Here is a 27786-nt window from a genome sequence, read left to right as displayed (position 1 = left end):
CATCATGGCTTCCGGGAACATATCGACGAAGCAACCATGGCAGATGACCGCCACAGAAGTCCTACCTCGTCTCAAGTCTGGAAAGCTCACCGTAGTAGATTACTCCAAAAGCCTGCTCGAGCGTATTCATACTCGCGACCAAGTGGTAAAAGCCTGGGTATGGCTACCGCCAAGTACGATCTTGCAGCGAGCCAAGGAACTCGATAGTCTTCCTTTTGATCGACGTGGACCACTACACGGCCTGCCTGTCGGCGTCAAAGACGTGATCTTGACGAAAGACATGCCAACGCAGTACAACTCTCGCACACTTGAGAGCGAGGAGCCTTCAGGCATAGATGCCAACGTCATCATGTCCTTGCGAGCCATGGGAGCATTGATCTTCGGCAAGACAGCAACGACGGAGTTCGCATCCAGCAAGCAAGGCGGGTGGCACCAAAACCTCACTTGCAATCCACAAGATCCGAAAAGGACACCTGGTGGCTCTTCTTCAGGCTCTGGTGCTGCTGTCGCGGACTTTCAGATTCCTGTATCACTTGGTACGCAAACAGGAGGCAGTATCGTTCGGCCTGCAAGCTTTAATGGGTGCTATGGGTTCAAGCCTACGCATGGCGCCATATCCAGGGAAGGCTTGGCGCAGTGGTGCCCTACTCTGGATACATGTGGCTTCTTTGTGCGGTCGATGGACGATCTCGAACTATTGGCAAACGCTTTCAGGTTGACTGACGACTCGCCCGTCCCTTCACAACGCTTTGAGCTCCGGTCAGCCAAAATTGGTATGTGTAAAACATATAATTGGTCAAAAGCTGGTCCTGGTACCGTGAAAGCCATGAGCAGGGCACAAGAGCTGCTCCAACAGCATGGCGCAAATGTGGAAGACGTCGTACTGCCCGACGACTTCGCAAATGTGCTAGATTGGCATGCCGCCGTGCTCGTTGGTGAGGGTCAGACATCCTTCCTGGGACAATATCTGCTCGACCGAGAGCGCCTGCATGAGTCCATTGCCTCCTACGTGGACAACACGAAGAAGCTCACACACAAAGAATTTCTCGACGCTTACGATAACGTGGCAAGACTTCGACCTGCCTTCGATGATATCGCAAGCAAGTACGATCTCATCCTCACCCCTAGCGTGGTTGATGAAGCTCCACTAGGCCTGGAAAACACGGGAGATATGTCCATGTGCTCGATGTGGACGATACTACACGTTCCTGCGCTGAATTTGATCGGCTTTGCTGGAGAGAATGGACTACCTATTGGTCTGACAGCGGTGGGGGCACGATATACCGATCGGCATCTGCTTCACGTCTCAAAGGCCGTTGCGGATGTGTTTGAAGGTGAAGGCGGGTGGAAGATGGCACCGAGATCATGATCACTACGCATTGACAGTGTTGTCTGTCGTACAATGTCTACGATCAAGACAGACAGAAGTGGCAACGCATACTGCTTGAACAAAGAAACATTGTCCGCTGCTTTCAAATTCGACTCAAGACACAATGTCATTATACAAATACAAGTGGTAGCTACAAGTTGGGTGCGGTGAGAATACGATTGTCGGCTGTTCTCCAACATGGCGGCTATAAGACCAAGTTCGGTCTACTCTAGTAGCTCCAGCTCAGTCTACTCCGAGACTCCATCACTTACACCTCCTCCGATTAGCAACATCACAAACGAGCCTCTGATGATCCAGAACACAAACGCGGCAACGATCAAGATCCGTCGTGCCTGTCTCCATCGTGCACCGAATTCGAACGTCAAGAACTTGGCGATGATTCCAATCGAACTGATGAAGAGTGTGCGTGCATCACGGAATCGAGCTCTCTCGTTCCCACACTATCGCAACCCAGTGGGGCCTGTCAGCAATCTAAGCGGTCAGCCGTTCTCGCTGTACTCGACCGACTTTGCAACTATCAAGACCCGTCGTGCTGGTAGGAAAGACGCTAGAATTCCTGTAGCTGCCGTTGCAGCTGTCGAGACGCTGACGATGATACCAGTTGAATTGAAAGCGTCGATCAAGTCGTCTGCTAACCAAGTCTCGTTTCTTGGTGGCTTCCTCGCCGCCTTCAAGAGGGTAGTAGTCTAAGACTTCAGAACGCCCTGTACGATTAGCTACGTGTAGTTGTTGTCTTATCGTTTCAATTACTTCATCACAAGTCTATCAAAAAGACACCATCATTCATATATCAACGTACTTCCCTGTCTTGACATCTCTCCTTTACCGTCATGAGTGAGGCCCGCAAAAACAAAACAAAAAGAATGCGATGATTCATCTACACCTATACAACAGGTCAGTAAACCGTTGCACAAGTCGCGTTGTTATCGAGGACTGCGTCCACGTACCCAGCGAGGGTCGAACTCGCGACTTTCGCATTGCTTATTATAAAGCCATATAAGTGCACGAAGCACAAATATAAGAACGACACGCTAGCCACTGCGTCATGGCTAGGAGAGGAGAGTCAGTATATCGACTCGTATGCGACGTCTTTTTTCCAAGAGGTTTCAACATACGTGTGCCCAAATGACGGGAGTACCCGCGCATAATATATGCCTCATTCCAAAAAGCACCGAGATATGTCCGATGAGGTAGATGCACAAGGGCAGGTGAATCGACATGATGAAGCTAGGGCGATGTGACTGAATTGGATTGTACGCGTACTTTTGCTATGTACTGATCTGCTCACGAGGCTTTCCCTGCATCGGTTGCTTCGATGCAATGAGTAGGAGGAGCAACAGCCTGGACTTCGCCAGCGGTGGACTTCTCCTCCACAACACCACCTTCGGCTCCCTTTCGCCTCAAAACAGCCACACCCTCCACATGCCCCGTCTGCGGGAAAAAATCAAACCCCCTCAAACTCTCAATCTCATACAACCCCTTCATCGCCCTCTCATCCTCGCCTTCACCCTCTGCTTCCAGACCCGCAACCAGCCATCCGACATCCCTCGCCTGCGTGTGTACGTTGCAGCTCACATAGCATATCCTGGCCGGTCCGTATTTTAGTAACTGTCTGATGAACCCTTGATCGCAGCCTTTTCGTGGCGGATCGATCACGACTACTGTTTCTGCTGGCGGGAAGTTGGCCGTGTCGATTGCGGCGAAGAGGGCGTTGGCGTCGGAGGAGATGAAGGTCGTGCTGTCTGAGGGGAGGTTGTTGAGCTCGGCGTTGTGGGTGGCGGAAGTGATGGATTGGGGTGAAATGTCGATGCCTATGCTGTTGGTGAAGGTTTGCGAGAGTGCTACTGTGAAGAAGCCCGAGCCGCAGTAAGCATCTATCATCTTAGTGATCTTCGGCTGGCTCTGCGTGCCGGTGGAGTCGTCTGGTGTTGGAGGCGCGAGGATGTTGTCCCGAATGTACTGTGTGACCAGCGGTAGTATACTATTATTATTCTGAAAGAAAGATCCAGCCGGGTTATCAAAGCGGAACTCATCCACATACTCTGTCGACGTAGCCTTGGAGTCCGTAATACACGTCTTCTTATGCACAAACTCCCCCCCATCCTCCCCCACCACATCCTCCCCCTCCACCTTCCCACTCTTCACTCCTTCTACCCCTCCTTCTTTAGCCACCCTCTCCGTACTCTCCCTAAGCAAAAGTGTCGCACCCCTCTGAAACTTCTCAATCTCCTCCCCAACCCTCCTCCTCTCCCTCTTCATGCCCAACCTCACCGCCTCAGTCCCAATAGGACAATCCTCAATATCCATCGTCTTCCTCGTCCCCTTCTTCATAAACCCAATAGGCGGCACCCCCGGCCAAATCGCCTTGACCCCAGCCCTTCGATCCTTCCTCGCCATCGGCGGCCCATCAAAATGCGGCGTCAGCTTCGTCCGGTATCCATACTGCAACGGCGACCCGATCGTATCCCCCACAACAGGCACAGCTGCAGCTGGCAAACCCGAGAAATTCGTATAAGCCTTCTCGACTATTTCCCGCTTATGCGCTAGTTGGTATGAATAAGGTAAATGCTGGAATTGACAACCCGAGCATTGCGAGAAGTAAGGACAAGGTGGTATTTCCGTGCGATGTTTAGAGGGAGTTTTGACCGCAAGAAAATCCGTAAGAGTGTAAGAATCCTCGAGGACATGCCTGACGACTTTGGCTGTAACGGTGTCGCCAGGAGCGGTGAAGGGAACGACGTATACTTGGCCATTCTTCTGTGCCAGACCATCGCCAGTAGAGGAGATTTCGGTGATATCGAGGTCGATTTCCGTCCATTGCTCCGGAAGCTCCTTTTCTGCCTGTTCCTCCTTGGTGCTGCCATTGGCGATCTTGACATCCTGTAGTAGTCGACGCACATCCGCCAACAGCACTTCCTCATTCGAACCCTCGCTCACGCCTGTGCTGGACTTTTGCTTCTTGTTCTTCTTGAAATGCCTCTTGCCTTCGTTAAAGGGCCGCTTTTGTGCCATGATTGCTGCTGATAGGAAGAGAGAAGGCGTCCGACTAAGGCGAGTGATGGGTATGCATTGGCGCAAGGCAAACATTAATTCGCCAACTAGCTAATGATCGGGTTTGGCACGCAACGGCATGTGAAAGTAACAGAATTCACGACTACCCACAACTGGATCGAGTATTCTGGCACGCTAACGGCTTGTCGTCCGCTGTCGTTCATTCTACTGCTCGAGCCAAACTCCGCATGAACTATCGACAGAACTATAGAAAGTAAAGGACGGAATCAGATCACATAAGTGAATGGAAACAGATCTCCATTAGGCATCTACAAGAACGAACGCTATGCAGTCGAAGCCACTATCAAAGCAGTGTCTCAACAAAGTGAAACAATCAACACCAACCAGCGCCATGCTCAAGTGCAGCAGAAAAGTGATAAAGCATGCCACCACCATAAACCAGTCATCACCAACCCATCAGCAGCGCCATATCCCCACCATCCCCATTGCGCCAATATCGAAGTCAAAGCCTTCGCCATCATACACTCTTATCATCCCTTACCCCACCCCTCCCAGCCCGCTTCACGTACTCACATACCCCGGATCATCAACCGAACTATCCACCCACCCCTTCAAAGTCGTCGCCCCACTAAACCCCCTCTCCAAAACCGCCATCCCCTCCCCCTCCCCCCTCTCCACAAACTTCTGACTATGCACCTCCTCCCAGATCCGCTGAAAATACATCCTCAGCGTCCTCAGACCCCTCAAATACCCCCGATCCACATCCTCTCCATGTGCAGGGGGACAGGGTTTGCATTGCTGGATGCGCGGCATATCCTCCGCGGTGACGCAGTTGGCGAAATCGACGATCTTGAGTTTGATGTCTGGGTAGCGCTGTTTGGGGGGTTCGTCCTTGCCATCACGATTGCGGTCGTCGTTTGTACGGCTTGCGGGGCGGGACTTGCCGAATTCGTCGGCGTCGCCACGGTCGTAGATGAGGAGGAGGCTGCTGGCGTATAAGCGGTACTTGGGTAATCCACGCATGATCCTATCGAGCGCGGCGATCTTCTCGAGCAGCATCGGGATGTGCTTGAGTGCTGACGCATGTCCGATGCCATCGAAGAAGAAGCGCTTCAAAGCTTCGCGGAATTCGGCACCGGCCTTGATATCACGGCCGAAGTACTTGTCTTCAAATGTGTAGGATTGCTCCTTGACGTTGTAGACCTGCATGCCACAAACACGCACGCCAAGCTCACGCGAAGTCGTGGTCTTGCATTTCCGGCGCTGCGACGCTTGTTTCTTTTCATTCGCTTCCACCCCATACTGCCTCGTGCCCATCTTCAGATCGAGTACGCACGGCTTCTGCATGCCTGCGGTCAGATCCTCAAGTAGCAAGAAGTGCTCTACGCGCTCGTCCTGCTTGAGTAGAGATGTCTCGGGATTGCGAGGCTCCAAATCGCCAGACAGCTGGATTGCCGGATCAAGCTTCGGTGCTCTATCCCTCTCGATCGTGATAGTATCTGACCTGCTAAGTTCAGACGACGTCGCATCACGCACCGCTTCCTTGGCAGCAGCTAGCCTGTCACCGGGCAGCTGTGCTTTAACATCCTCCATCGCAAAGACATCCTCTTCGCCATCAGCACCATACGCCTCATCCTCGTGATACTCAAGGTCGCCACGATTGCCCACAATGCCAGTAGGTTTGCGCGTGAGTCCGCCACCCGAATGTCTTCGCCTGTGTCGTCGTGTAGGTCCCCCACCATCCACATCATTCGCCTCTGCGCTTCTGCTCAACCCGACACCCGCAGCTGCATCTGTCTCACCCGCACTGAGCAGACGACTCAGATCCGTAGCAGCCCGATCACTGCTATCAAGCCGCTTTCGCTCCATAAGATTCTTGATCGCCTGCCTGCGAGCATTCTCACCGTTCGCACCAAGATCCGGCAGCTCCGCAGTATCAGCGCTCAATTGACCTTCCGCAGGCGCCAGATCTTCTTGGACGGACTTCGGCAGCCTGCGAAGGGATCGTGTATGCTGCGCACGATCTCTCCGATCATGTCGGTGGATGACGGGCGGGGCGAAGACTTCTCGTAGGACATGGTCTCTGAGTTTGCTATTTACAGAGGTGAAGCCCCAGCTCGAGTGTGGTTTGAGCGAAGGTCGCCTGGCATTTGTGGTTGAAGTCTCGTCGTCGCTCTGCCCACCAGCTCGAGCAGGTGGCGACGATTTGATGCGGTGGAAGTCTGGAGTGGTCGATCTAGGCGGTAGCTGGAACAGATTCTCGGGTATGAGGTGGCGATTGTTCTCCAGTATGACCTGTGGTATGGCGGTAGGAGCCTGTGCTTGCTGCGAGTGGCTGATCATCCTCTGTTGCGGCGCATCATCTCTGCTTTGACCACTCGAAGCTGTCTTACTAGCTGCACCATCCACGTTGTCCGCAGAAGTCTTCGCTTCCGTGTCAGAGGAAGCCTTTGGTTTCTTGCCGTCTTTGCGGTATGTTACATTGAGCACACCAATATACCTAGGCATGAAGCCAAGAAGCTCAGGATGCCACTTCTCGACAGTCTCGTAGAATTTGTTTTCTTTGCTATTTAGCTGTTTGCAAACGGCACGACGCGAAAAGCGGTAGATCCTGGTGTGCCCGCCCACTTGATGCTTGTAAGGCTTTAGCTCGACTGCACCGACTGGTGCTGGTGGTGTGCGTTTGCGTTTCGGCGGCGACTCCATAGCCTGCCTGAACAGCTTCGTTGTCGGAGTCGCGGTCGGTGTAGTCTCCTCGTCATCGTCTTCTGATGCCGCTGTCTCGAATCCGGAGGCGTAAGCATCAGAGTCGTATTCGGTGTCGGACGGAACACCTGGAGGAATAGCAGACGGTGGCAACGTGAGATCTTCAGTCATGGGCTCCTTGCGCATTGGGAAGTCGCCTTGGAGTTGATCGCTGGTGTCACCGTTACCGGAGGTTAAGGAGAACTCTACGTGATCGTTGAGATCTCCTTGCTTACTGGTCGCTTGATGTGCTTGCTCCTGTCGATGCTGTGCGATTTGTGCTTCGGTGGGAGAATCTTCCAGCTTGAGTCCTTGATGTGGAATATAGACCGCAGATGAGATGTGCTCGAGGCCATGCTCACCGTCTTCTGGGCTGCCTTCGGTCTGCAACGCCAGTCGTGACTTTTCCTGATTCAAATACCCCGGCGTCTCGTCTGAATATGCTACCTTCTTAGCGCTGCCAGGCGCAAGTTGATGGTGATTTCGGATCTCCTCGAGTAGACTAAGCGGCAAGTCTTTGTGCTCATTGTCACTCGTCACAGCTGCCCGTTGGTCAAGCTCCTGTCCTTCATTCTCTTCTTGTAGTGTTGGTATGTTGCTACTGCTGACCTGACGACTTTCAGACAGCTTCGAAGCAGCCTCGCTAGCAGAGCGACCAATGTGCTTTGCTCTCTGCTTGTCTGACTGTCTCTTTTCTTCCGCTTCATTCTCTCTAAAGAGTCCGAGGTAGTGACTGCCCTTCCGGCTTCGAAGGTTTGCTGGTGGAGTTTCAACAGGCGGCATACGTGCATCCACTACCCGATCGACACCAATCTCTGCACGGCTCTGTCGCCGTTGAGACTGTGCAATCGTCATACCGCTCATCTTCGCCTTCCCTTGTCTCCACGATCGGTACTGTTCTCGTTCTGCACTACGCTCAAACTCCTCTGGGCTAACTCTGGTTTTAGTGTTGGCGACCGGAGTCGCTGGTGACTCACTCGTTGTTTTAATGCCCGCGCTTGGTGGTGAATTTTGCTCGTTCGCTTCCGGTATGTATGCTGCTAGTGGCAGCGCTCCTAGTTCGTGAAGGTCGTACAGTGACCGTCGATGCCACTGCAGAGGAAGACTTGCTCGGCTTGGCCGGCGGCGGACCGAGTCGTCTACCATGGTCTGAGCCTGCAGTCCCAGCACATATGATGGCGTGTCCTTCCTCGAGGCCATCGACGAAGCACTCGAGCTTAACGGCCTGGTGTAGACCTCCATCGCTTCGTCCTTCACCGTGCCTTCTTCTTTCGGCTGGAGCTTGGGCGAGGTCACGGGACTGGTGCTGGACATGTAGTGCTCAGCGAAGATGCTGTCCCGTTCGGACAGTTGCTCGTGTACAGCATGACTGACAGAGTTGCTAGAGTGGGAGGAAGTTGAAGATTGTGCAGAGAGCCGTTTATTTTTGGCAGCACGATCCGATGGCTGATGGTGAAGAGCAGGAGGTGGACTGCTCGGCGGTGTCACCGCAGCCAAGTCGTCACTGGAGTCTGTGTGGTCACGACGGGGCGCAGGGACAGCGAGATCCAGGACGGCGACCACATCGTGGGTGGAGGGAGGGATCCCTTTGGATGATCGCAACTTTGTGCCGGGGGATCGATACCCGTGGGCGCGAGAAGGGGTCGGCATGAGGCTGACACATTTCTGGCCGGCACGCACAGCGCGCAGGAGGCAGCAATAGGTCGACCACGACGTCCACTGACACCCGTCCTCTGCGCGGCGGGCGGGAAGTGCATCCAATGCGTCTGCCGCTAAGCCCTACGCAGATGCTCGGCAGTGGCACTTGGCTGGGGTGGGAGGGATGTGCAAACGGTGCAGAGGCGGCCAGGCAGCGCAGTCTTGCCAGCAGCCGACGCACGTTGTTGCAGCGCTGTGTGGTGGTGGTTGTGTCAGGGTAGTGCCAGGGTAGAGGCGTGCAGCGATCGAATGGCGGAGAAGCGTTGGAAAGCTCTCTCTCTCCAATGAGCAATGACGTTTGGGGCATGGGTCCCGCAGCGTCCATCCTCCAACACATCCTAAACCGTCCACCACCGAATCCTATCCCCCTGTCTATCATCCATTAATCACTAATTCACTATACTTTAAGTGTATGTAATCGACTCCTTTCCCACGGCACTAACATAGCCGGCACATTTGGCCACCCCTTCCCGTGCTCCCCGAGACACAGGAACATCAAAACACGTTACACGTGGGAGCGCGCCGCCTACGAGTCGTCTGCCATCCTTCACTCCTTATGTCACTTACCGCACCACTCACCACGAACAGAACTCACAGCGTGCGGCGGTGTGATGACTCGCTCCGTCGGGCATCAGCAGTATGAGCCACTTATCTGTGTTCATATGAACGAGGTCGGACCATGTCTTTGTATCAAAAAACTACCAGCCATCGATACCAATCCAGCGAAAACGTGCTCGACAGTGCCGTGCTTCATCCTGCGCTGTAAGATGGAGAACCGGGTCAGAGGAAGCACTGCACCACTCCCCCTTCTGCAGAAGAGCAATTCACCCGACTCACCTCCAGAGATCGACGTTTCGAAGCCTTCTGGAACGTTTTCTGGCTCTTCTAGTCATTTATACTGTAAGACTTGCTGTGCGGGTTGTGCCACCCCTGGCCTCTCTATCCCACGCTCAATGGCGGCGTGTGACACTATGATCATTCGCGCCAATGATCGAGGACAACCATATCCATTTTGCTGAACTGCTTATCCTGCATGCGCTCAAACGTGTTCACAGGAGAGAGGATGCATTTCGCTGATGTGCGTCTACATGCCTGCGATGTTAAAACTCTAGTCCACGTCACATATGACTTCTGATACACTGATACTTCGGCATCGCTATTACCGAAACACTACATTTAGCCTGCGACCAAGCGAAACAACTTCACACCCATCTACCGACGACCAAAACGAGCAAGTCGAGATTTCGGCAAGCCTGACCGCCATGCCAAAGACATGATATGCGTGAGGACCAAAACAGCCCAACTTGCAATGTCGACATCCGAGGTGCTTTCCAAGCGTGAGGTTGGTTGGTTTTTGAGCTGGCTGACATGCCGTGGCTACCCGCTGATAAGCATATCTCCTGCTGCGAGCACACCACATCTCCACCTGGCGGTCACCACGTCACAAAACACCCTTCGGAGAGATTTCTGGAATCGATCTCGTTGGTTGCGATATGCCGCCTACAGATTCCTGTAGATACATCGGAGCTGGCTTGTGCGGGGCAACGGAAGTGTTTGCACGATGCATACACATGTCCGCCGTGAGCAGTTCTTGGTGTTGCATGGGCCATCCGTCGCATTCCGAACCGTGACATTCCTTATTGTCGACTAGCTGGCAGATACCAAGATGCTCGTTGCAGCCGAACGCTCGCTACGCTGTCGCTGCGAGGACGCCTCGTTACCATATTTCATCACCGATCAAGGTACCTGCCGCAACCCAAAAAGCCTCAGTATCCCTTCATAGAAAGGGAACATGATATCAGGATCATACCTTAACGGATGGCTCTCTAACTCCCCCTCCTGCCAAGCCCGATACTGCTCACGCTCCGCATCGTTCATCTGCCCGAACGTCGCAATCGCCCCAGGACTCACGGGCATACCTTCGTCGTCCTCGACACTGCTCCCACACACCTGGCGCGGAAGCGGGTTCCAATCCACCTTCTTAAAACTCATCAATACCTTCAGCATCTCCCAGCCTTTACCTCGTTTCTTGTCCACGACAATGGCCTGTACTATCATCGGACTATGTCTTGACATCAGTGCTTCCTCTACCGGACCTTCCCAGCTGATGGGGTCATTCCAGTGGTCTACGGGGGAAATGTAGTATCGTTCGCTTAATTTTTGGGCTGGGTCTGTCTTGATGGTTTTCGCTGGTGGTGGAGGGGTGGGCGTGGAGATCTGGTCTGCTTTGCGCTTCGTTGATCTTCTTGGTGCCATTATTGTGGAAGAAGGGGGTTTGTGTGGGTGAGACCAGCTCGGTAGGTAGGTTGAAGGATGGTATAATGTACTGTCACAATGATGTGGTGTTGGGATGTACGAAGAGGAATACAAGCTACGTGTGCTAATCATGGTACATCTTCGCAACTCATCTCCGGCTACAATCAATCTGCTAAGTCGGTGTTCGACCGAAGACAAAGAGAGCTGATTACAAGACAAGAGGCCATGACATTATGATAATTTCATGACCCGCTTTGTATGTCACCTTGACTCTGCCAATCTACACGGCACTTATGAGGGACAAAGAATACCTTCAGTCCAAACCCTACTGAGTGAATCCTGGAATTAGGAATAGCATCACGTACTTACAATTAGGGAATAGGCATATTTCATTTCTGCTCTGTTCGGATACAACTTCTCATACTATCTTCCGCAACTGTTCCAGACAGCGCATCTTACATTACCTTTAGGACTCTGGACACAGCGACCAGCGTCGCATCCACAATGTCTTCACACCAGAACGATCTACAAAAGTGTATCCCTCACACACCAAACCACCTCCTCACCACTCCCGTCGTCGTGGTCGTCGAAGAGACTTCTCTCCTCAACCCGGCGCTGCGCCGCACCCAACCACTCGACGAAATCCTCGAATTCCTCCTCCTGGTCACAAGCAACCTTCCCCACCACCTTCTTGCCCTCCTTGGCCTTGCAAACTGGACTCGGGCCAAGACTAGCCACTTCCTCCAACCACTCCGTCACATCCTCGAACTCTGCACTTTGCTCCACAAACCCCTGCGCATGCTGTTTTTCGGCTCGTTCGCGCTTCTGTATCCTCTGCTTCGTAGCGGAGTTTAAGAATGACAAGCTTGACGCCTTCTTCACGGATCTGATGAGGTCGTGGGGGATCATGGTCAGGTATTGCGATTCCCCGGCGTAGGGACCAAGCATGCGACTAGCACGGCGGAGCTTGATCGTCGCCACAGCCGTGGTCTGGAGATGGAAGGGCTGCTTGCTGAGATTACTCATCGGCGGACGACAGGCATTCGGCTTAGGAAAGGGTGTCGGCGAGCGAAAAAGCTCAACTACGCTCATCAGGTCCAACGGAATCATATTCAGACTCTGTGCCGCATTGGCCACAGCAGCTGAGTACCCGGCACGCTGTGTACATTTCCTCCGGAGCTTGATCGTGGCTGCTCTCGTGGTGTACAGATGGAATGGCTTACCAGTCAGGTTACTCACCGTTGTCCTGGCTTGCTTGCCCGACCCATATCCTTTGGGGATGACGGGCGAGCGGCAAGATGCAATTGTGCGGATCAGATGGATGGGGATCATGGTTATTGTTATCGCTCCTGTGGCGCCAGAGGTCCTGAGGTTCTGTTCACACCCTCGACGGCAGTTGATGGTTGCGTAGGCTGTTGTCGGATGGAGAACGAACGGCTGGCCGCTTATGTTGCTGGCGTGATGGGGTCCTGGTGTAGGGGGTAGGGTTGGGGAGTAGACGGAGCTGGAAGCGGTGCTGAAGCTTGCTGTGGTGTTGAGGGGTGCGGACATGATTCTTGTCGGCTGAGTTCGCGGTGGTGGTTGCGGTTGGTTTGGAACCCTGGTTGAGTGATGGACGACTTATCGGGGTCAGTACTTTCTTCACCTTGTAGGTCGTTCAGGTCGTTTCGTATGCTTATCTGACTAGAGCAAAGACGTCTTCATTCCCGCAGGTTTCGAGACCTTGTTATACCTTTCCTTCTGTCATCAGTATACAATACCATTGTCTCGTTGCCCAACATACCTCGATAGCGAGCTGACAAGAGGCCGCTCGGCCACAATGCCATTCTCTACGCCGTAGCCGCGAGAGACCCCTTATCCCGGGCCCCCTTTGTCCACCAGGGACAATGCCCAAATTCCGACCGTATCGCACCACCAGCCCATGACCTTGACCTTCGACGTGACCAGGGCACAGTACGGAGTGAGACCACCACGACTCGGAAAGGTCCTTGAGGCAGCACAATCATCACTAAACCATATTCGTAGGCATTGCGCGAGCCTACACACAAGCTGGAGCTTCAGGACTAGTGCTTGCATCGCGCCGCGTGAGGTGAGGCGGAAATGGTTACGTGGCCTGCAATGACATACCATATCTATTCATGTCAGACCACCACCCCTCTCCTCCTCCAACCCCCCGGCCCCCTCCAAGCATACAACCAAAACCCACAAGCAACCCACACACACCCCGCCATGCCCCAAAACGTAGGCGCATAACACCAAACCCCATAACACAGCACATCCCCTCCACCTCCCTCACCTCCATCGCCCCCTACTCCCTTCAAACCTCCAACCCCCATACTCCCAGCCCCCCACTGATAAACCCCCGAATAAACCAACCCCCAAACCGTCGCCCCCGCCGCCGGCACAGTGGCCACAATCCCCCAATTCGTGCCGAAGTTCTCCACGCCCCAGACTACACTAATAATAATCGGAACGAGCGAGAAAACCGCTCCGTACCCCGCTCCTATACTCGCACTCACGATCCAAAATAAATCCCCTCGACCTTGCAGAAAGCCCGAGGCGAGGAGGATTTGACCCAAGGACATGAGGAGGGAGAAGGTGAGGAGGAAGGTTAGGCGGGAGATTTCGGGTCGTCCGCCTGTGTTTGGGAGCGGAGGGGCATAAAGGGATCCTTCGAGGGGGGGTAACGACGCGAAGGAATTGGAGAGGCTGTTTGGGCCGCGACGGTGTTGATGTGGGGCTGTGGTGGGGGCGAGGAGGTCGGTCAAGGTTCCTGTGAGGATGCGGGCTAAGGTGGAGGTGATGGCGACGATGGAGACGTGGGTCGCTGCTGTTGTCCTTGGAGCTACGATCTCGCCCGATACAGGGGCTGTCGTCGGAGGTGGATACAGCGTCCCGATGATCGTGCCCAGGTTGTTTATAAATGCTTCCCCTGGGCCCGTGACGAGGAAGAAGCCAGCGGCGAGCCACCACATCGTATGGTCGCCGAGAAAGAGTTTTGTTTCTTCATTCAGAAGCCAGGTCTTCTTCCGTTCTTGCTCCGCGAGCCAGGTCTTGTGCTCCTCGGCTTTCTTATGCAGATCGTCGATTTCTTGGGCGCTGAGACGGCGTAGGCCGTCGTTCGACACTGTGCCGTAGCCCACGTTGGGGCGGAAGAAGTCATTATCTTCCAGCAACCCACTCTGCTCCAACTCCTCCACCGCCTCATCGATCAATTCCTCCTCGCCCACAATCCGCAAAGCGAAGAAGCCCACGATCCCAGACGCCAGAAGCAGACAACCAAGAAAAAGGAAGAAGCGGTAAACGTCCACATCTCCCTTTTCCCCCTCCGGACCCCTCTCATATAACAACCGACTCCCCACCTGACTCTCCCACATGCCACTCAACCCAAAACACGCAATCGGCAACGCCAACGCCAACCCCTTATACTTCCCCCGTCCGAAATTCTTCGCGCACGTCGTGACGGCCGAGAGGTACATACAACTTGTCCCGCAACCGATGGGGATGAACGCCATAATCATGACCCAATACGGCCAGCCATCTCCTCCTCCTCCTCCTCCTCCCGCGCTCGAGGACGGTGGACCGCTGGCGTAGGTGAAAGCGGCGAGGATGTAGCCGATTCCGAAGAGGCAGCCGGCGAGTAAGGAGGGGGGGCCCGGGCCGGTGCGGTCGCAGAGGAGGCCAAAGAGGGGGACGGGGAGGTACATGGCTAGCTCTGCTGTGATGGAGACGCCGTTGACTTGGAGTTGGGTATACCGGAGGTTCTTCTGGAATAAGGGGGCATAGAGGCTATAGGCTGTGATACTCCCGGCTCCGAGGGCGTTGATCAAGGCCCATGCGAAGCTCAAATAGCGCAGCAAGTTCTTGCTGATGCGTTGGCGTTGCTGGACGGCGATGCCTTCGGCGACGTCCTCGAAGAAGGAGCCGGCGTAGCTGTGTTGTTCGTCCAGGCTTTGACGGCCGTGGGGGGAGGTGGAGGTGGAGGTGGAGGTGTCATGTTGGTGGTGGGGGGAGGGGGCGAGGAGGGGTTTGCCGCCCGGGTGGTAGTCGAGTTTGTCGATGTGAGGAGAGGCGGAGTCGTTGGCGCGGCGGGAGGAGGTGGGGCGGGAGGGCATGCTGGGGACAGTAGATGTGGGTTGATTTTTAGTACATATCGCTAAGCATGTGAAAGCTCACCACGAACAGAAGGGATGACTCCGAGGCAGCAGGGGGCAGATGAAGCATGATATGGACGATAGTGGCTGGAGCAGAGCACATGCACAGCCAGCTCGCGTGCACTGACGACCGACATGACGCATCTGCATCTGCATCTCGGCGCGCGCCGCCCCGCCCCGGCCAGATCCGAGGTGTCCCACCTGCCCAACAGGGAAGTGGGGTGAAATGCGAAGTGAATTTGAGTCGCACGGCAATGCTCTCGTCCTTCACCTTCCGGAATGCTCAGACAATATGGACCAATTACTGAGACTACCAGAAGAACTGCTCTATCTATGGCATACCCACCGAGCGGAAGTGCTCCTCTCGGCCGGGATACTCTTCGCCATCGTGCGACTGGCTTTGCATTGGCGAAGTCGTCGAACCAAGGAGATCCTTACCCCTCCCCTGTCACCCGTTCATGTGAAGGTCTCTCCATTACTATCTCCAAAGGATGCCTCGACTCCCGTCCCCGACACCAAACCTTCTCCACCCCCAAAGGGATCCAAGCCAGGCCCCAAGCGTGTGACGGGGAGCAAGAAGACGAAGAGCAGGATCTCTCCCAAAGCCGACCCGGCCAAGGCGCAGACGATCCGCCCCATCATCTTCTACTTCACCGTCGGCGGGTCGACAAAGGTATATGCCGAGAAGCTAGCCGAGAGTCTCCGATCATCCGCCAATCGTTCCGTATTGAGTCCGCACATCCACGACCTGACCGACATCGACTACGAGGACTTCTTCACGACTCCCATCAGGCCGACACCGATATACTCAGTCCCCTTCTACCTCCTCGTCCTCCCCACCTACAACATCGACACCGAGCTCGATACTTTTCTTTCTCATCTGCAGGAAACTCACCATGATTTCCGGATAGATACTTCGCCACTGTCGGGCTTGGCGGGGTATAGTGTCTTTGGACTAGGCGACCAGCAAGAATGGCCGACAGAGCAAGAAGGGTTTTGTACGCAAGCTATTGAGGTAGACAAGTGGATGGCGAGGTTGACGGGACGAAAGAGGGGGTTCCCACTAGGTCTGAGTAATACTAGGGGGAATGTTGAAGAGGATATGTGGTCGTGGGGGAAGGGTGTGAGAGCTGTCATGGAGGATGTAGCTATTGGGCGAGGCCTGGGCGAAGGCGTGCGAGGGAGTGGCGATGCGGTAGAAAGTGCCGATGAAGCCGAGGACGAAGACGACGAAGAGGAATCGGATACCCGCCCGCGAAAACTAACCACCCGACAAAACCAAACCTCCGACCTCGAAGACATGAAAGTGCCCATTCCCGTCGACTTCACCACCGCCAGCCCCAATAAACCCACCATCTCAACCCAACCAAAACCCATGGTCCCCCTCAACTCCCCCACCCACACAACCCTAACAAAACAAGGCTACACAATAATCGGCACGCACAGCGGAGTGAAAATCTGCCGATGGACCAAATCCGCCCTGCGCGGTCGAGGCTCCTGCTACAAATTCAGTTTCTACGGCATCGCCTCGCACCTCTGCATGGAAGCCACCCCGTCCCTATCCTGCAGCAACAAATGCGTGTTTTGTTGGCGGCATGGCACGAATCCCGTGGGGACGACGTGGCGGTGGGAGGTGGATGAGCCTGGGTTGGTTTTCAGGGGCATGAAGGAGGGGCATTATAGGAAGATTGGCATGATGAGGGGGGTTCCCGGGGTGAGGGCGGAGCGGTTCGGGGAGGCGATGCGGATCCGACATTGTGCGCTTAGTTTGGTTGGCGAACCGATTTTTTATCCGCATATTAATGCGTTGTTGGGTATGTTGCATAAGGAACACATTTCGAGTTTCTTGGTGTGTAACGCGCAACATCCCGATCAACTCGCCGCTCTGGGACCAGTAACACAATTGTACGTCTCCATCGACGCCTCGAATAAGGAGTCCCTGCGCCGCATCGACAGGCCATTGTATCGCGATTTCTGGGAACGGTTCCAGCGGTGCATGGATATCCTGCGCGCTAAACGCTTCACCCATCGGACGGTGTTCCGACTCACGCTCGTCAAGGGGTTTAATCTCGAGGAAGAAGCGGAGGGGTATGCGGATTTGGTGGAGAAGGCTTTACCGGGGTTCGTGGAGGTGAAGGGGGTTACGTATTGTGGGACTTCTACCGCTGCGGGGGCGGGACTGACGATGCAGAATGTGCCGTTTTATCAGGAGGTTTGTGGGTTTGTTTTGGCGCTTGCGAGGGCGTTGGAGAGGAGGGGACTGGATTATGGGATCGCGGCGGAGCATGCGCATAGTTGTTGTATTTTACTTGCGGATCGGGGGCGATTCTTCAAGGTGCCTGCTAAGCCGTCGGTCTCGACGCAGGCGTTGGATGGTAAAGGGGAGGTGAAGGTGGTGGAGGGGGAGAAGAAATGGCATACCCTCATCGACTACCCGGCTTTCTTCCGCTGTCTGGAGAGTGGGCGGCCTTTTGGCCCGGAGGATTATGTGGGTGAGCCGACGCCGGAGTGGGCGCTTTGGGGACGGGGAGGGTTTGATCCGAGGGATGTGAGGGTGGATAGGAAGGGGAGACCTAGGGAGGCGGTCGTTTCGGGGAAGGTGGAGGAGATGGGAGAGTAAATTGGGGAGGAGGCGAGGATGGGGAGATGGGGAGGTTGGTGAATGAGGTTGGTGGTCTAGAACCGAGATTACCTATGTATGCCTTTCCCGACCGGTCTCACGTTTTCTGGTGGGGCATATGTTGAGAGCCTGTAGCCGATGCTGAGGACGGCTGTGAAGCATGATCGTGTTATCATGTGCTTGGGGAGCGTGCAATACAATGCAATGGAATCATCGCCATGGTCTTTGTCAGCGCTACGGCCGCCTTGCTCACATCAGACATGCCTGGTGCCTGATTTGGTCATCAGTCTCTTGCATTCCCCTCCAGGCTATCTATCGCGTTCGCGTCCGTATTTGGCTACTGTCAGCTACATCTTACTTACGAGCTCTCTCCGGCCGTAACGTACTGGCGTCTTGTGCGAGATGTCTTTGCTCTCGTCCCTCGATCTAGACTCCTTGATCTAGACCAGGCGAAGGCGTAGAACACCTCTTCCCGCTCGAAGAATTCTCCTTCCCGCTCCTGTGTTTTTCTGACTGGCTGAAAAAGCGGTACTAAACGCACGAAGCTTCGAGCTGACTGGTTACATAGCTTGCGTAAGGAGAGTCTAATCGGAAGCTTCCATCTTATGGGTTGTGAACTTGTAAGCTCTCATGTCAGCCCCACCCCGGAGCCGAAGCCGATGGCTTGAAACTGACGAGCGTCGTCTTGGGACACGGCAGAGCAGGAGATCTGGGGACCAGGTAGTGGGGAGAAGTGCTGATTGATGCTTGACAAGATCCTGGCGCGTGGGATACCGGAGGAGGGACTGCTTTATTTAGATGTCACCACTATCAGCGTTTCTGGAAGGGAAATCTTCTTGTTCAACCGCTTTACCTCGACCTGCGCCGATTCGAGTATCAGGACTAGACAGTACGTTTCTATATCCTCTTCACAGACCTTAGCGGCCCGCATGGCTTTAGGCAAAGAGTTCATCGGACTTGTCCCTCCCCGTGATCAGAAGAAGCCAGGAGATCTTACCGCCAATCCAGTTGGCCTCAAATCGGTACGTTTCGTGCTTTGAATCGTACATATGCTTTCTAGGACGATAGTACTAATTGCGCACTCTTCAGTTCCTTCGCGATCAATTTAGTATCACCACATGGCTCTGTCTGGGAGCCATTGCCCAAGGCGGACTCTTTCTAGCAGCTGGCCGACTCGCGCTCGTACCAGCTGTGCTGCTGGTCATGTACAGGATCTTCGTCGCATACGCCCAGTCGATCGGCTGGATGCACAATCCATTGATGGATGGGGTGTAAGTGGCCGCAGCCCACCTCGAATGAATTACGAATTCTCAAGTCCAACAGCTAATCATCCTTCACTCACTCCAGCCTAATGAAGAAATTCAGCGCCCAAATCCCCGACTCCAACGGCAACTACGGCACCAAACCCGCCGATAGCGAAATCGTCGTCTTCCTCATCGGCACCCGTTGCAATTCATCCCTAGGCCTGCTCGGACACGGCTTCAAACAACTGGGCGATTATTTCGACGCGATGCTCGCCGTTCTCGATGCCAAACCCGACGATTATGGCTTCCTGGGCATGACCCGGTGGCTGAATTCCGCTGATCGCGAGACAGGGAGTGAGAGTCTTTCGGTCTGCTACTTTCGAACCATCGAAGGGTGAGTACGACGGATCGAATTGCACCTACGTGATAGTCCTCGATCATTCCGTTCTGACTCTTGTCCCAGTCTCCACAAATTTGCCCATGACTCTGCGCATCGCGAGGGTTGGGACTGGTGGAACAAGGATTACCAGAAGATGCCGCATATCAGCATCTATCATGAGATCTATTCTGTGCCCAAAGGGAATTGGGAGAGTATCTATATCAATAGTCATTTGAGTGGGATCAACTCGACGAAGTTCAAGATCACTGATATGGAGGGCAAGGAGAAGTGGGCTAGTCCTGTGGTGGATGCTAGTAAGGGGTTGTTGAAGACTAGTGCTGGACGGATGAGCAGGAGCCAGGCTGGCGAGCATGAGAAGATGGGTGTTGTGGATCCGTACTGAAGGTCGAACAATGAGGCTCTATGTTTTTTGCTTCAGCTCATTCATGTGATACTATCAGACTACAATCTCGTCCGCATATCGTTCTCGTGGTGTCAACGAGACCCGACACAAATCCATCCTTGACATACGCTGCAAGATCTTGGTCTCCATGCGCAGAACTGCTTCTCTGTGGAATCTGCACTCCTCGATATCGTAGGAGCAGAGCAGTGTTCTCAACAGGCCTCCCTGCCTCCCACAAACCATCAGTACATCTGGACGTGTACGTGCTCGAAAGACGTGAGCTTTCATTGTCACTGTGTCGACTATGGTGTAAAGCTCAATGCCATCCTCCGCCGCTTCGCTCAGCGAATGCGAAGACCATTCTAGACGGCCTCGACATCTACCGAATAATGTCCGCTCGACGCTCGGAAGGTCCGGCATCCCTTGGAAACCGCAAAGCCTTGCTTGCGTCTGCTCCACATCTCCATTATAGAATGTTATAATAAGTGGTGGGATGAGTATCGACGTCACATAACATAGGAGTAGTATGCCGGCGATGAAGCCCCATTGAAAGGTCAGCAATAGACCAAGGGTGTCAGTCGAATCCATCGGAGGACCGGCGCTGGTGATGATTTGCCATATAATTAGATCGAGGGTAGCGATCGCCTGCGTGAGCATGAAGAAAGCCGGAACAGCACATGCGACGCCATGACAGAATCTCCAGAGTCTTACATTTGATCGTGATGTGTCGAAAATAAAATCGATGCTGGAAAGCGGCGCCCAGTCGATGTGTGCGCCGTACAGATTCCCGAGGATGACGGCGTCATCGTCACAGACTTCTGATATCTGGCACTCTGGAGTAATATCCCACAGTTTGGCGCCCCAAGCGTCTTGCAGTGTATGCCAGGAAGCCGTGTGCGTGGGCGGCTTCAAGCAGTATAGTCGTTCTAGAGGTCGGTCGCTGTCGTTGGCGAGCGAGAGGCGTGCAAAGGCTTGAAAAGCAGAGTCATCTTTTCTGACCAGGACTCTCTCCCGCATGAGACCCATCAGAGCGTATATGGCGTCCGCATGCATTCTTGCGACTGTTTGTCGGCGTTGCAGACTGTTCAAGGCTATCACCAGAAGCTCAAGCTGAGTGAGCTGTATCGAGCCCTCATAGTGATCAATCAACTGGCCAACCGTGGCCGCATCGTCCCATACATAGGGCGGTAGGTTTCGCTTTTCCACAACTTGAGTTTTGTGCTGGTTTGCGCCTGCATACCATAGCATGACACCGTGGTCTCTGGGACATAGGAGTGCTTCCGGTAGTGTCCACAGTCGGTCTCCCCACTGCCGAAGCCAAGATAGCTGGGCGCTGCTGGAGAAGTCGCTCTCGACGTGCTCGAACTGCTCATTGATTGGTGGACCAACAACGATGACCATGCTTCTCGCTGCACGAACGACATCGCAAATACGATACACATCCTGCATGGATCTTGATGCATCTGCGTGTTCAGGGCTGTCGGGCTGCACACACTCGAAGTCGATCCAGAACGCCGTCGTGTTCGCACTTTTCGCAGCATCGATTGAGATTTTTATCAAAGCTGCGGCATCCCTCTCTGCACTGGCTCTTCTCCGCTCACGTTCAATGTCACTCAGGCTTGTGTCGCCAGCCATCTGCGTGTAGAAGTGCCTTCTGGTATACGAGACAAAGATGTATTGCACGGAGAGCAGCTCAATGTCGTCGTTAGCCGAGACCACTCTGAAACCTGTTTCGGTCGAGTCATCCAGCATGCAGAGGTAGCGTGGCCGCAGTAAGCGCTCAGTGGTGCCTCCTACTTCGTCATCGTGGAGTCGTGTAGTCGGGCGAGGGAATACCGAACGAAGACTATACATGCTGCTTGCATCGAGGTCCGGTGGAGTGCGAGAAAATGGGCCAGGCCCTGCTTCACTCGACATGTTTTCCGCGTTGCAGAAGCGGTGAGTTTTCTTTGGTGTCACTGCAGGAGAGTAGTCCGACAGCTTGATCACAGCGGGCTCCGAGGCCTTACGTCGGAAGCTCTGTAGCGAGATCTGCTGGTGCTCACCTGGCAGACGGATCCATGCGCCGAGCTTCGCAAGGTCAGCAGATCGCATGGTTCATCCTGCTGCGATACTCACGAAGTGTGCGTTCATCGGAAAGATAAGCAAGCACCGGACAAGTCGCTCCACAGGTGAGGGTACCCATCTGAGCCATGTGTCTGGGACCCGTTCAGAAGTCCAGGCCCACTCGGATAGCCTCAGTGGCAGTAGCCATTGCGACTCCGATTGATCAAATTGTGATGCGCCATCGCTCGTTCCATCGGCTTCGCTGTTACGTGTGCACTTCAGGACTGCTCGCTGCGACGTCAAGATGTATGATCCATAGACTATGCCCAGCACGGTCGCGTGTCTGTTACCACAGTCAGCTGCGATCTCGAGTTCACACTACCAAGACACCGACAGCAAGAGCAGGATTGTGCTGAAAGACTGCAATGGAAGATCGTGAACGTAAGACCCCCAGCGCTCATGTCGGTAGACATTCCAAGTCTGGAACAAGTCTTTGGCAACCAGGAGTAGTTTACAGGCATGGGTAACAAGGTACAATGGTAGTGGCAGCTTGGACGAGCTATTCAGCGCGCACTCGATCGCTGTTATCAAGAGATACAGGGTGGTCTCAAGGAAGAGGATAAGCGAAGGGATCCTTCCAAGGTATCGCCATCTGTAGATCTGTCAGCATGGTGCCCACGACTACAGCGTCAAGCACTCACCTGCGATACAGCCAAGGCGCTGCTGTCAGGCATACGCAGAGGCTGCTAACCAACTGGAGCGACCATATGGTCCAAAGGTACTTTGAATTGAAAGTCGCGTGATATTTCATCGTCAACGTTCGAGCAATGGTCGAAAGTATGTGGCAAGCGGCATAGCACTTCAGTATTGATGTATTCGAATATCACCAACGACACTCCTGACTGCGCCTCAACACGATCGGGGCTAAATCCACACGAGGCCGCACTATTCATGCACCATAGCCGCCCCAAGGATCAAATCTTGGCCCCATGGTCGTCGAGCGGCGGAGAGTAGATGACCATATCATGTCGTGCCTCAACGGAATATTTAGCTCCGTCCAGTGTTGCTCAAGACATCTTGTTTGTGGTCGACGAGTTCTGTCGGCTGTTCCCGCTCGCATGCACAGATATGTTCGTGCCTCGGGTGGGCATGTCTCCTCTCCTCTACAGCTCGAAACTTCGGAAGTCTTTCCGAGGTACTGGCAGAAGGACATATTATGGTAAAGAGCAGGTCAGGTAGGAGGTCATTCGCACATGTTCCAGCTCCACTCGTGACACTGCCGGGATGCTGATTTAGACAATCTCACATCAACCATGACAACCAAGAAGCGTCCCGTCCGCATAGCAGGCTGCTCCGGCGCTGCGACTGACCGCAGACATGCCATGGCTATGCTCGCTGCCAACTGTGCGAATGATCATATCGATGTTATCACGGGTGACTGGATGTCTGAAGCAAATATGACCTCGCGAGCGACACTCAAGCTCGCCGAGGGAGGCGATGCGTACGAGCCTACTTTCATTGAGTCCTTGGAGCCAGCACTCAAATATATTGCGAAGTATGGTATCAGAATTGCTGTCAATGCCGGGGCTTCGGATACCAAGCGATTGCATGAAGTGGTCACAGGTATGGTAAAGCAACAAGGCTTGAGCTTGAAGGTCGCATGGATCAGTGGTGATGAAGTGCTACCGGCAGTGAAAAAGGCACAGCGCGGTCGCGAGAGCAGTTTTGAGAACATATGCACTGGAGAGGTCTTGGAAGATTGGAAATTCAAGCCAATAGCTGCGCAAGCATATCTTGGTGGTCTTGGGATCGCAGCAGCATTCGAGAGGGGTGCAGACATCGTTGTGTGTGGTCGAGTGAGCGACGCTAGTCCAGTCATAGGCGCAGCGTACTGGTGGCATGGCTGGAAACGAGACCAACTACTCGAACTCGCCAATGCCTTTGTCGCCGGCCACCTGATAGAGTGCAGTAATTATGTTGCTGGTGGTAACTTCACAGGTTTCAAAAGTCTCGAGATGCGTGGTTGGGACGACATAGGATATCCCATAGCTGAAATAAGTAGTAACGGCCAGGCTGTGATCACGAAAAGTCGAGGCTCTGGTGGTGAAGTCAGCACTCAGACATGCTCATCACAACTCCTGTATGAGATTCAAGGGCCGTGGTACTACAACTCAGATGTCACAGCCATACTGGACGAGCTATGGTTCGAGCAACTAGGTACTGATCGTGTAGCATTACGAGGTGTAAAAGCAGATCTACCACCACCAACAACGAAAATAGGCTTGACAGCAGCTGGTGGCTACCAAGCAGAAGTTCACTGGTTTCCTTGCGGACTTGACATCGAAGCAAAGACACGAATGCTCGAAACCCAAGTACGAAAGCTGCTAGCACCCTACTCAGACAAGTTCACGAAACTCACATTCACCACGATCGGAACAGCAGCAGAGAACGCGTGCAACCAGGACGCAGCCACAGTCGACTTCCGTATCTTCGCTCAGGCGCCCACGGCAGCTGATCTGGCACCCTCGAAGTTCCTACGCCCTTGCATCGATCCCATCATGGAGTCATATCCTGGCGCTACGCCTCATCTTGACCTTCGTCTAGGCTTTCCGAAGCCGATACAAGAATACTACGTCACCCTACTCCCACAAGCCGATGTACAGCATGCAGTACACTTATGGGATGGCAGTGGCATTGATATCAGCCCTCCACCCAAGACAAAGACGTTTCCGGCGCAGCAGCCGAGCAAAGCCAGCACGAGAAGTACGACCAGTCAAAGCCTCGGCGAAACCACTCTTGGACCGCTTGGCTGGGTGGTGCATGCTCGGAGTGGCGACAAAGGCTCGAATTGTAATGTAGGATTCTGGGTACGACATAAGGACGAGTACGACTGGCTACGGTCTTTGCTATCAGTCGACACCGTCAAGCACCTTCTGGCGGACGAGTACAAGAAGGGCAACAAGATTGTAAGCCGCTGCAATGTCGCTATTGGCCACAGAGGACTAATGTATCAAGCAGGATCGCTTCGAGCTGCCGAACATGTATGCTGTTCATTTCCTGCTGCACGATCATCTTGACCGAGGAGTGAGCTGTTCATCCTCCTATGACTTCCTCGGTAAGAACGTGGCTGAGTATCTGCGCTCGAAGCATGTCGACCTGCCGGTAAAGTTCCTGAGTAGGGGGAAGCTTTGAGAGTGGGCTTTTCCTGTCTTACAACTTGCGTCTTATACGGCCATGACTTCCCGAAGACATATTTTACACAGAAGTAACAGCAGGTCGAGGACTACCGATTATCGACTTGGCGATCGCATGTTTCGAGTCTGGATCACACCATACCGCACGACAGCCACATGTGATGAAACTTTCGAAGAAGTCTTTAAAAGAAAAGCGAACGCCGATTGCGATGCCGCGGCTTTCACTCACTGGAGGTTTCAGTCACTGCGAGAGTGTCGAGTGGTCGAGCTGGTACGGGACGGCATGTTGCAGAACAAACAGTGTAAGAAGGAGGTGCTCAAACAGCCACAACAATATCATGAAGCATGGTCTGAACTGTATTCCGTTTCATGCTGTGCCGTTCGGCCATTAAGACTATGTGCATTCGATGCTCAAAGTTACAATCCTCATCTATACCACAAGCTTCAACGATAAAGCCTTTTATCCCTCCTGCACCACGATTACAACGACACTGCCTGCTCGCTAAGCCTTCGCTGCGATACCAAAAGTCTTGTTGCCACCATCAAAGATAGCGAAGAAGTTCTTCAGCAGCATGTCGCCGAAGATCTGGAGATCGCCACCGTTGTTGCTCTGCACGCCACCAAAGCAAGTGCCGTCGCCGAGCGGCGCATATGTGATCTGCTCTCCTGTCAAAGTCGCCATACCCTGGCCGATCTGGAAGCCAATCGGCGGCAGCTGGGCACTGCAGTCGTAGATGTATCCACCCTGTTGCTGACTGAGCTTTGCGCTGGGGATTTGGCCGTAGTAATTCTTGACGATATCGTCATCGACCATGATGAGGGAGGTGCCGGTGTCGGCAATGACCGAGTTGCATGTTGTGCACTGGTAGGTCTTGCCGTTGACAGAGTAGGACTTCGAGCCGAACTCCCAAAATCCATTGCTGTTGTCGATGCTTGTCCATTCGATGTCGCCGGAGTATTGGCTTGGGTCAATCTCGCCGAACGTGTAAGTGCCGCTGGCGTTGTCTTTGAGATCGGCAGTGAAGAGAGGCTGTGCAAGCGAAGGCATCACGTTCTCAAAGAAGGTCTTCTGCTTTTGTGGCTTCACAGTGTTGATGGTGCCGAAGCCGAGACCGAGCAGGCCGTCGCTGTTGGTGTCGGTGATGAAGGATCCGGATACTTCTTCGGCAAGCTCAACGCATTGCTTGTTGACAGTGGCGCCACCAATGCTGACCTTATCGTAGCCGACACTGCCAGATGCGCTGGAGCCATCGCCGTACTGGATCGACCATGACGCGCCTTGATAGCTGGACCATGTCGAGCTACGAGAAGGATCGTAGCTGGTGTGTCCGCTGCTCTGGGAAGACGCAAGCTTGTTGCTGAAGACCCACAGATCAGATGATCCAGTATCAAAGTCCAGGCTGAGGGTTTGACCACCGATTGTGACCAGCTCCAGATATTCAGATTCGTTGGTCTCCGGGGTAGCAGTCACCTCGCCAGTGACACCGGTCGTGGTGGAAGTAGCGAGAGTCGAGTCGACAGCCGAGGAAATGTTTGCAGCTGGAGCAGTCGCTGGCGACGAGGTTGCTGCCGGGGCGGTGGAGGATGAAGTACCGTCGCCACCAGAAAGACCGAGAGCGGAAGGGTCGAATGTGATGATCTCCCATCCGAATTTGGCGTAGGTACGCATCATCTCCTGACGCGGAGTGCGGTAAACGCCAACGCGTGGCTTCACTGGAACGCGAAATGTGCGGTGCGGTGATGACCAGCTACGGGTTGGTGCGGCAAATGTGCATGCTGCCAGAACGGCGAGGATCGCGATAGTGATTGAGTGATGCATGATGTCGAAATGTGTGAAATAGCTTTCTGGTTTCTTGACTGTCGGGCTCTGTAAAGAGTGGATGGAGGAGATTGTATAATGCCCGTGCGGTCGATATGTGTCAACGTGTCTTTCAAAGACGCGCTCAAATACAATAACGAATGACTAGTAGTGACAGTGAGTGAGTGGACGAGCCTCGTATCAAACAATACGCAAGTCGCAGACTCGCAGTGAAAGAAAGGGAATCGTTGTCGTGTTTGCTGAGCGAGAGACAATTGAGGTGCAAGACTAAGGTCAAATGTACAAAAGACCAAAAGGCGCAGGGGCCTTGTCTGCTAGTGGCTTGGGTCTTGTCGAAAGAGAAACCGCTTAGGCAGGTGCGTGACAGGCTGAAACGAGGTCTACAGAAATGCTCGTCTGGGCAGTGTCTGGGCATCGCACGGATGTGTGACGGAGAGCGCCACAGCGGCCTCGCAGCGACCGCGTTGACGAGGTAGGTCTCGCAGTACGTAAAGGGCCACGCAATGCTGTAATTCAAGGTCTCCGGCGAGTCTCGCGGAGAACTCTCTAGCTGCAGAAAAACGTGATGAAGATCTGTGCAGCGGCTACCTGCAGAGGAGGCGAAGATGGAAGTGACAGTGCCGCCGCCGTGATTCAGTCTTATTCTTGAAGAGGAGGAGGCAGAGCCGATGTTTGCATGAAGTAGATGGAGTCTGAAACGCAGGGTCAAAACTGAACCAGCCTTATACTGGTCGCTTAGGTGGCTCGACCTGTGATTGGTGCTTCTATCAGATTAGCTTCGTTTCAGCTTCCCGAAGTATGAGCCGCATCGTTTGCCTCACGTTCT

The 27786-nt window shown here is 53.9% G+C and overlaps 12 protein-coding genes and 1 non-coding gene across 13 annotated transcripts; 5 read left to right on the top strand and 8 right to left on the bottom strand.

The window, feature by feature from the left end:
- Positions 1-4: 4 nt before the first annotated feature.
- Positions 5-1369, top strand: LTS14_001700 (uncharacterized protein; the record flags this gene model as incomplete). Its single annotated transcript, XM_064834408.1, has 1 exon — positions 5-1369. The coding sequence occupies one exon, from the start codon at positions 5-7 to the stop codon at positions 1367-1369; it is 1365 nt and encodes a 454-aa protein (XP_064698272.1).
- Positions 1370-1567: 198 nt separating this feature from the next.
- On the top strand, positions 1568-2080 carry LTS14_001699 (uncharacterized protein; the record flags this gene model as incomplete). Its single annotated transcript, XM_064834407.1, has 1 exon — positions 1568-2080. The coding sequence occupies one exon, from the start codon at positions 1568-1570 to the stop codon at positions 2078-2080; it is 513 nt and encodes a 170-aa protein (XP_064698271.1).
- Positions 2081-2332: 252 nt separating this feature from the next.
- Positions 2333-2440, bottom strand: LTS14_001698. The gene has a single exon. It is a non-coding gene; the product is annotated as a tRNA-Ile (tRNA).
- A 234-nt stretch (positions 2441-2674) lies between these two features.
- TRM2 (tRNA(m5U54)methyltransferase) lies at positions 2675-4402 on the bottom strand (the record flags this gene model as incomplete). The annotated part of the gene is made up of 1 exon (XM_064834406.1): positions 2675-4402. One exon carries the CDS (start codon positions 4400-4402, stop codon positions 2675-2677), a length of 1728 nt encoding a protein of 575 aa, XP_064698270.1.
- A 561-nt stretch (positions 4403-4963) lies between these two features.
- On the bottom strand, positions 4964-8797 carry KCS1 (inositol polyphosphate kinase kcs1; the record flags this gene model as incomplete). Its single annotated transcript, XM_064834405.1, has 1 exon — positions 4964-8797. One exon carries the CDS (start codon positions 8795-8797, stop codon positions 4964-4966), a length of 3834 nt encoding a protein of 1277 aa, XP_064698269.1.
- Positions 8798-10582: 1785 nt separating this feature from the next.
- On the bottom strand, positions 10583-11101 carry LTS14_001695 (uncharacterized protein; the record flags this gene model as incomplete). Its single annotated transcript, XM_064834404.1, has 1 exon — positions 10583-11101. One exon carries the CDS (start codon positions 11099-11101, stop codon positions 10583-10585), a length of 519 nt encoding a protein of 172 aa, XP_064698268.1.
- A 525-nt stretch (positions 11102-11626) lies between these two features.
- LTS14_001694 (uncharacterized protein) lies at positions 11627-12652 on the bottom strand (the record flags this gene model as incomplete). The annotated part of the gene is made up of 1 exon (XM_064834403.1): positions 11627-12652. The coding sequence occupies one exon, from the start codon at positions 12650-12652 to the stop codon at positions 11627-11629; it is 1026 nt and encodes a 341-aa protein (XP_064698267.1).
- Positions 12653-13242: 590 nt separating this feature from the next.
- Positions 13243-15216, bottom strand: LTS14_001693 (uncharacterized protein; the record flags this gene model as incomplete). Its single annotated transcript, XM_064834402.1, has 1 exon — positions 13243-15216. One exon carries the CDS (start codon positions 15214-15216, stop codon positions 13243-13245), a length of 1974 nt encoding a protein of 657 aa, XP_064698266.1.
- A 331-nt stretch (positions 15217-15547) lies between these two features.
- On the top strand, positions 15548-17875 carry YPO7 (Fe-S oxidoreductase; the record flags this gene model as incomplete). Its single annotated transcript, XM_064834401.1, has 1 exon — positions 15548-17875. One exon carries the CDS (start codon positions 15548-15550, stop codon positions 17873-17875), a length of 2328 nt encoding a protein of 775 aa, XP_064698265.1.
- A 929-nt stretch (positions 17876-18804) lies between these two features.
- Positions 18805-19901, top strand: LTS14_001691 (uncharacterized protein; the record flags this gene model as incomplete). The annotated part of the gene is made up of 4 exons (XM_064834400.1): positions 18805-18897; positions 18965-19146; positions 19223-19513; positions 19583-19901. The coding sequence occupies 4 exons, from the start codon at positions 18805-18807 to the stop codon at positions 19899-19901; spliced, it is 885 nt and encodes a 294-aa protein (XP_064698264.1).
- Positions 19902-19955: 54 nt separating this feature from the next.
- On the bottom strand, positions 19956-22086 carry LTS14_001690 (uncharacterized protein; the record flags this gene model as incomplete). Its single annotated transcript, XM_064834399.1, has 3 exons — positions 19956-20546; positions 20613-21946; positions 22020-22086. The coding sequence occupies 3 exons, from the start codon at positions 22084-22086 to the stop codon at positions 19956-19958; spliced, it is 1992 nt and encodes a 663-aa protein (XP_064698263.1).
- Positions 22087-23260: 1174 nt separating this feature from the next.
- Positions 23261-25139, top strand: LTS14_001689 (uncharacterized protein; the record flags this gene model as incomplete). Its single annotated transcript, XM_064834398.1, has 2 exons — positions 23261-24913; positions 24966-25139. The coding sequence occupies 2 exons, from the start codon at positions 23261-23263 to the stop codon at positions 25137-25139; spliced, it is 1827 nt and encodes a 608-aa protein (XP_064698262.1).
- A 504-nt stretch (positions 25140-25643) lies between these two features.
- Positions 25644-26960, bottom strand: LTS14_001688 (uncharacterized protein; the record flags this gene model as incomplete). The annotated part of the gene is given in 2 exon segments (XM_064834397.1): positions 25644-25807; positions 25826-26960. The coding sequence occupies 2 exon segments, from the start codon at positions 26958-26960 to the stop codon at positions 25644-25646; spliced, it is 1299 nt and encodes a 432-aa protein (XP_064698261.1).
- Positions 26961-27786: the final 826 nt, after the last annotated feature.

The sequence above is a fragment of the Recurvomyces mirabilis genome, assembly GCF_035927965.1.
Source record: "Recurvomyces mirabilis strain CCFEE 5264 chromosome Unknown scaffold_3, whole genome shotgun sequence".
NCBI lineage: Eukaryota > Fungi > Ascomycota > Dothideomycetes > Mycosphaerellales > Teratosphaeriaceae > Recurvomyces > Recurvomyces mirabilis.
Note: the sequence above shows the minus strand (reverse complement) of the source record. Positions and strands in the feature narration are given on the sequence as shown.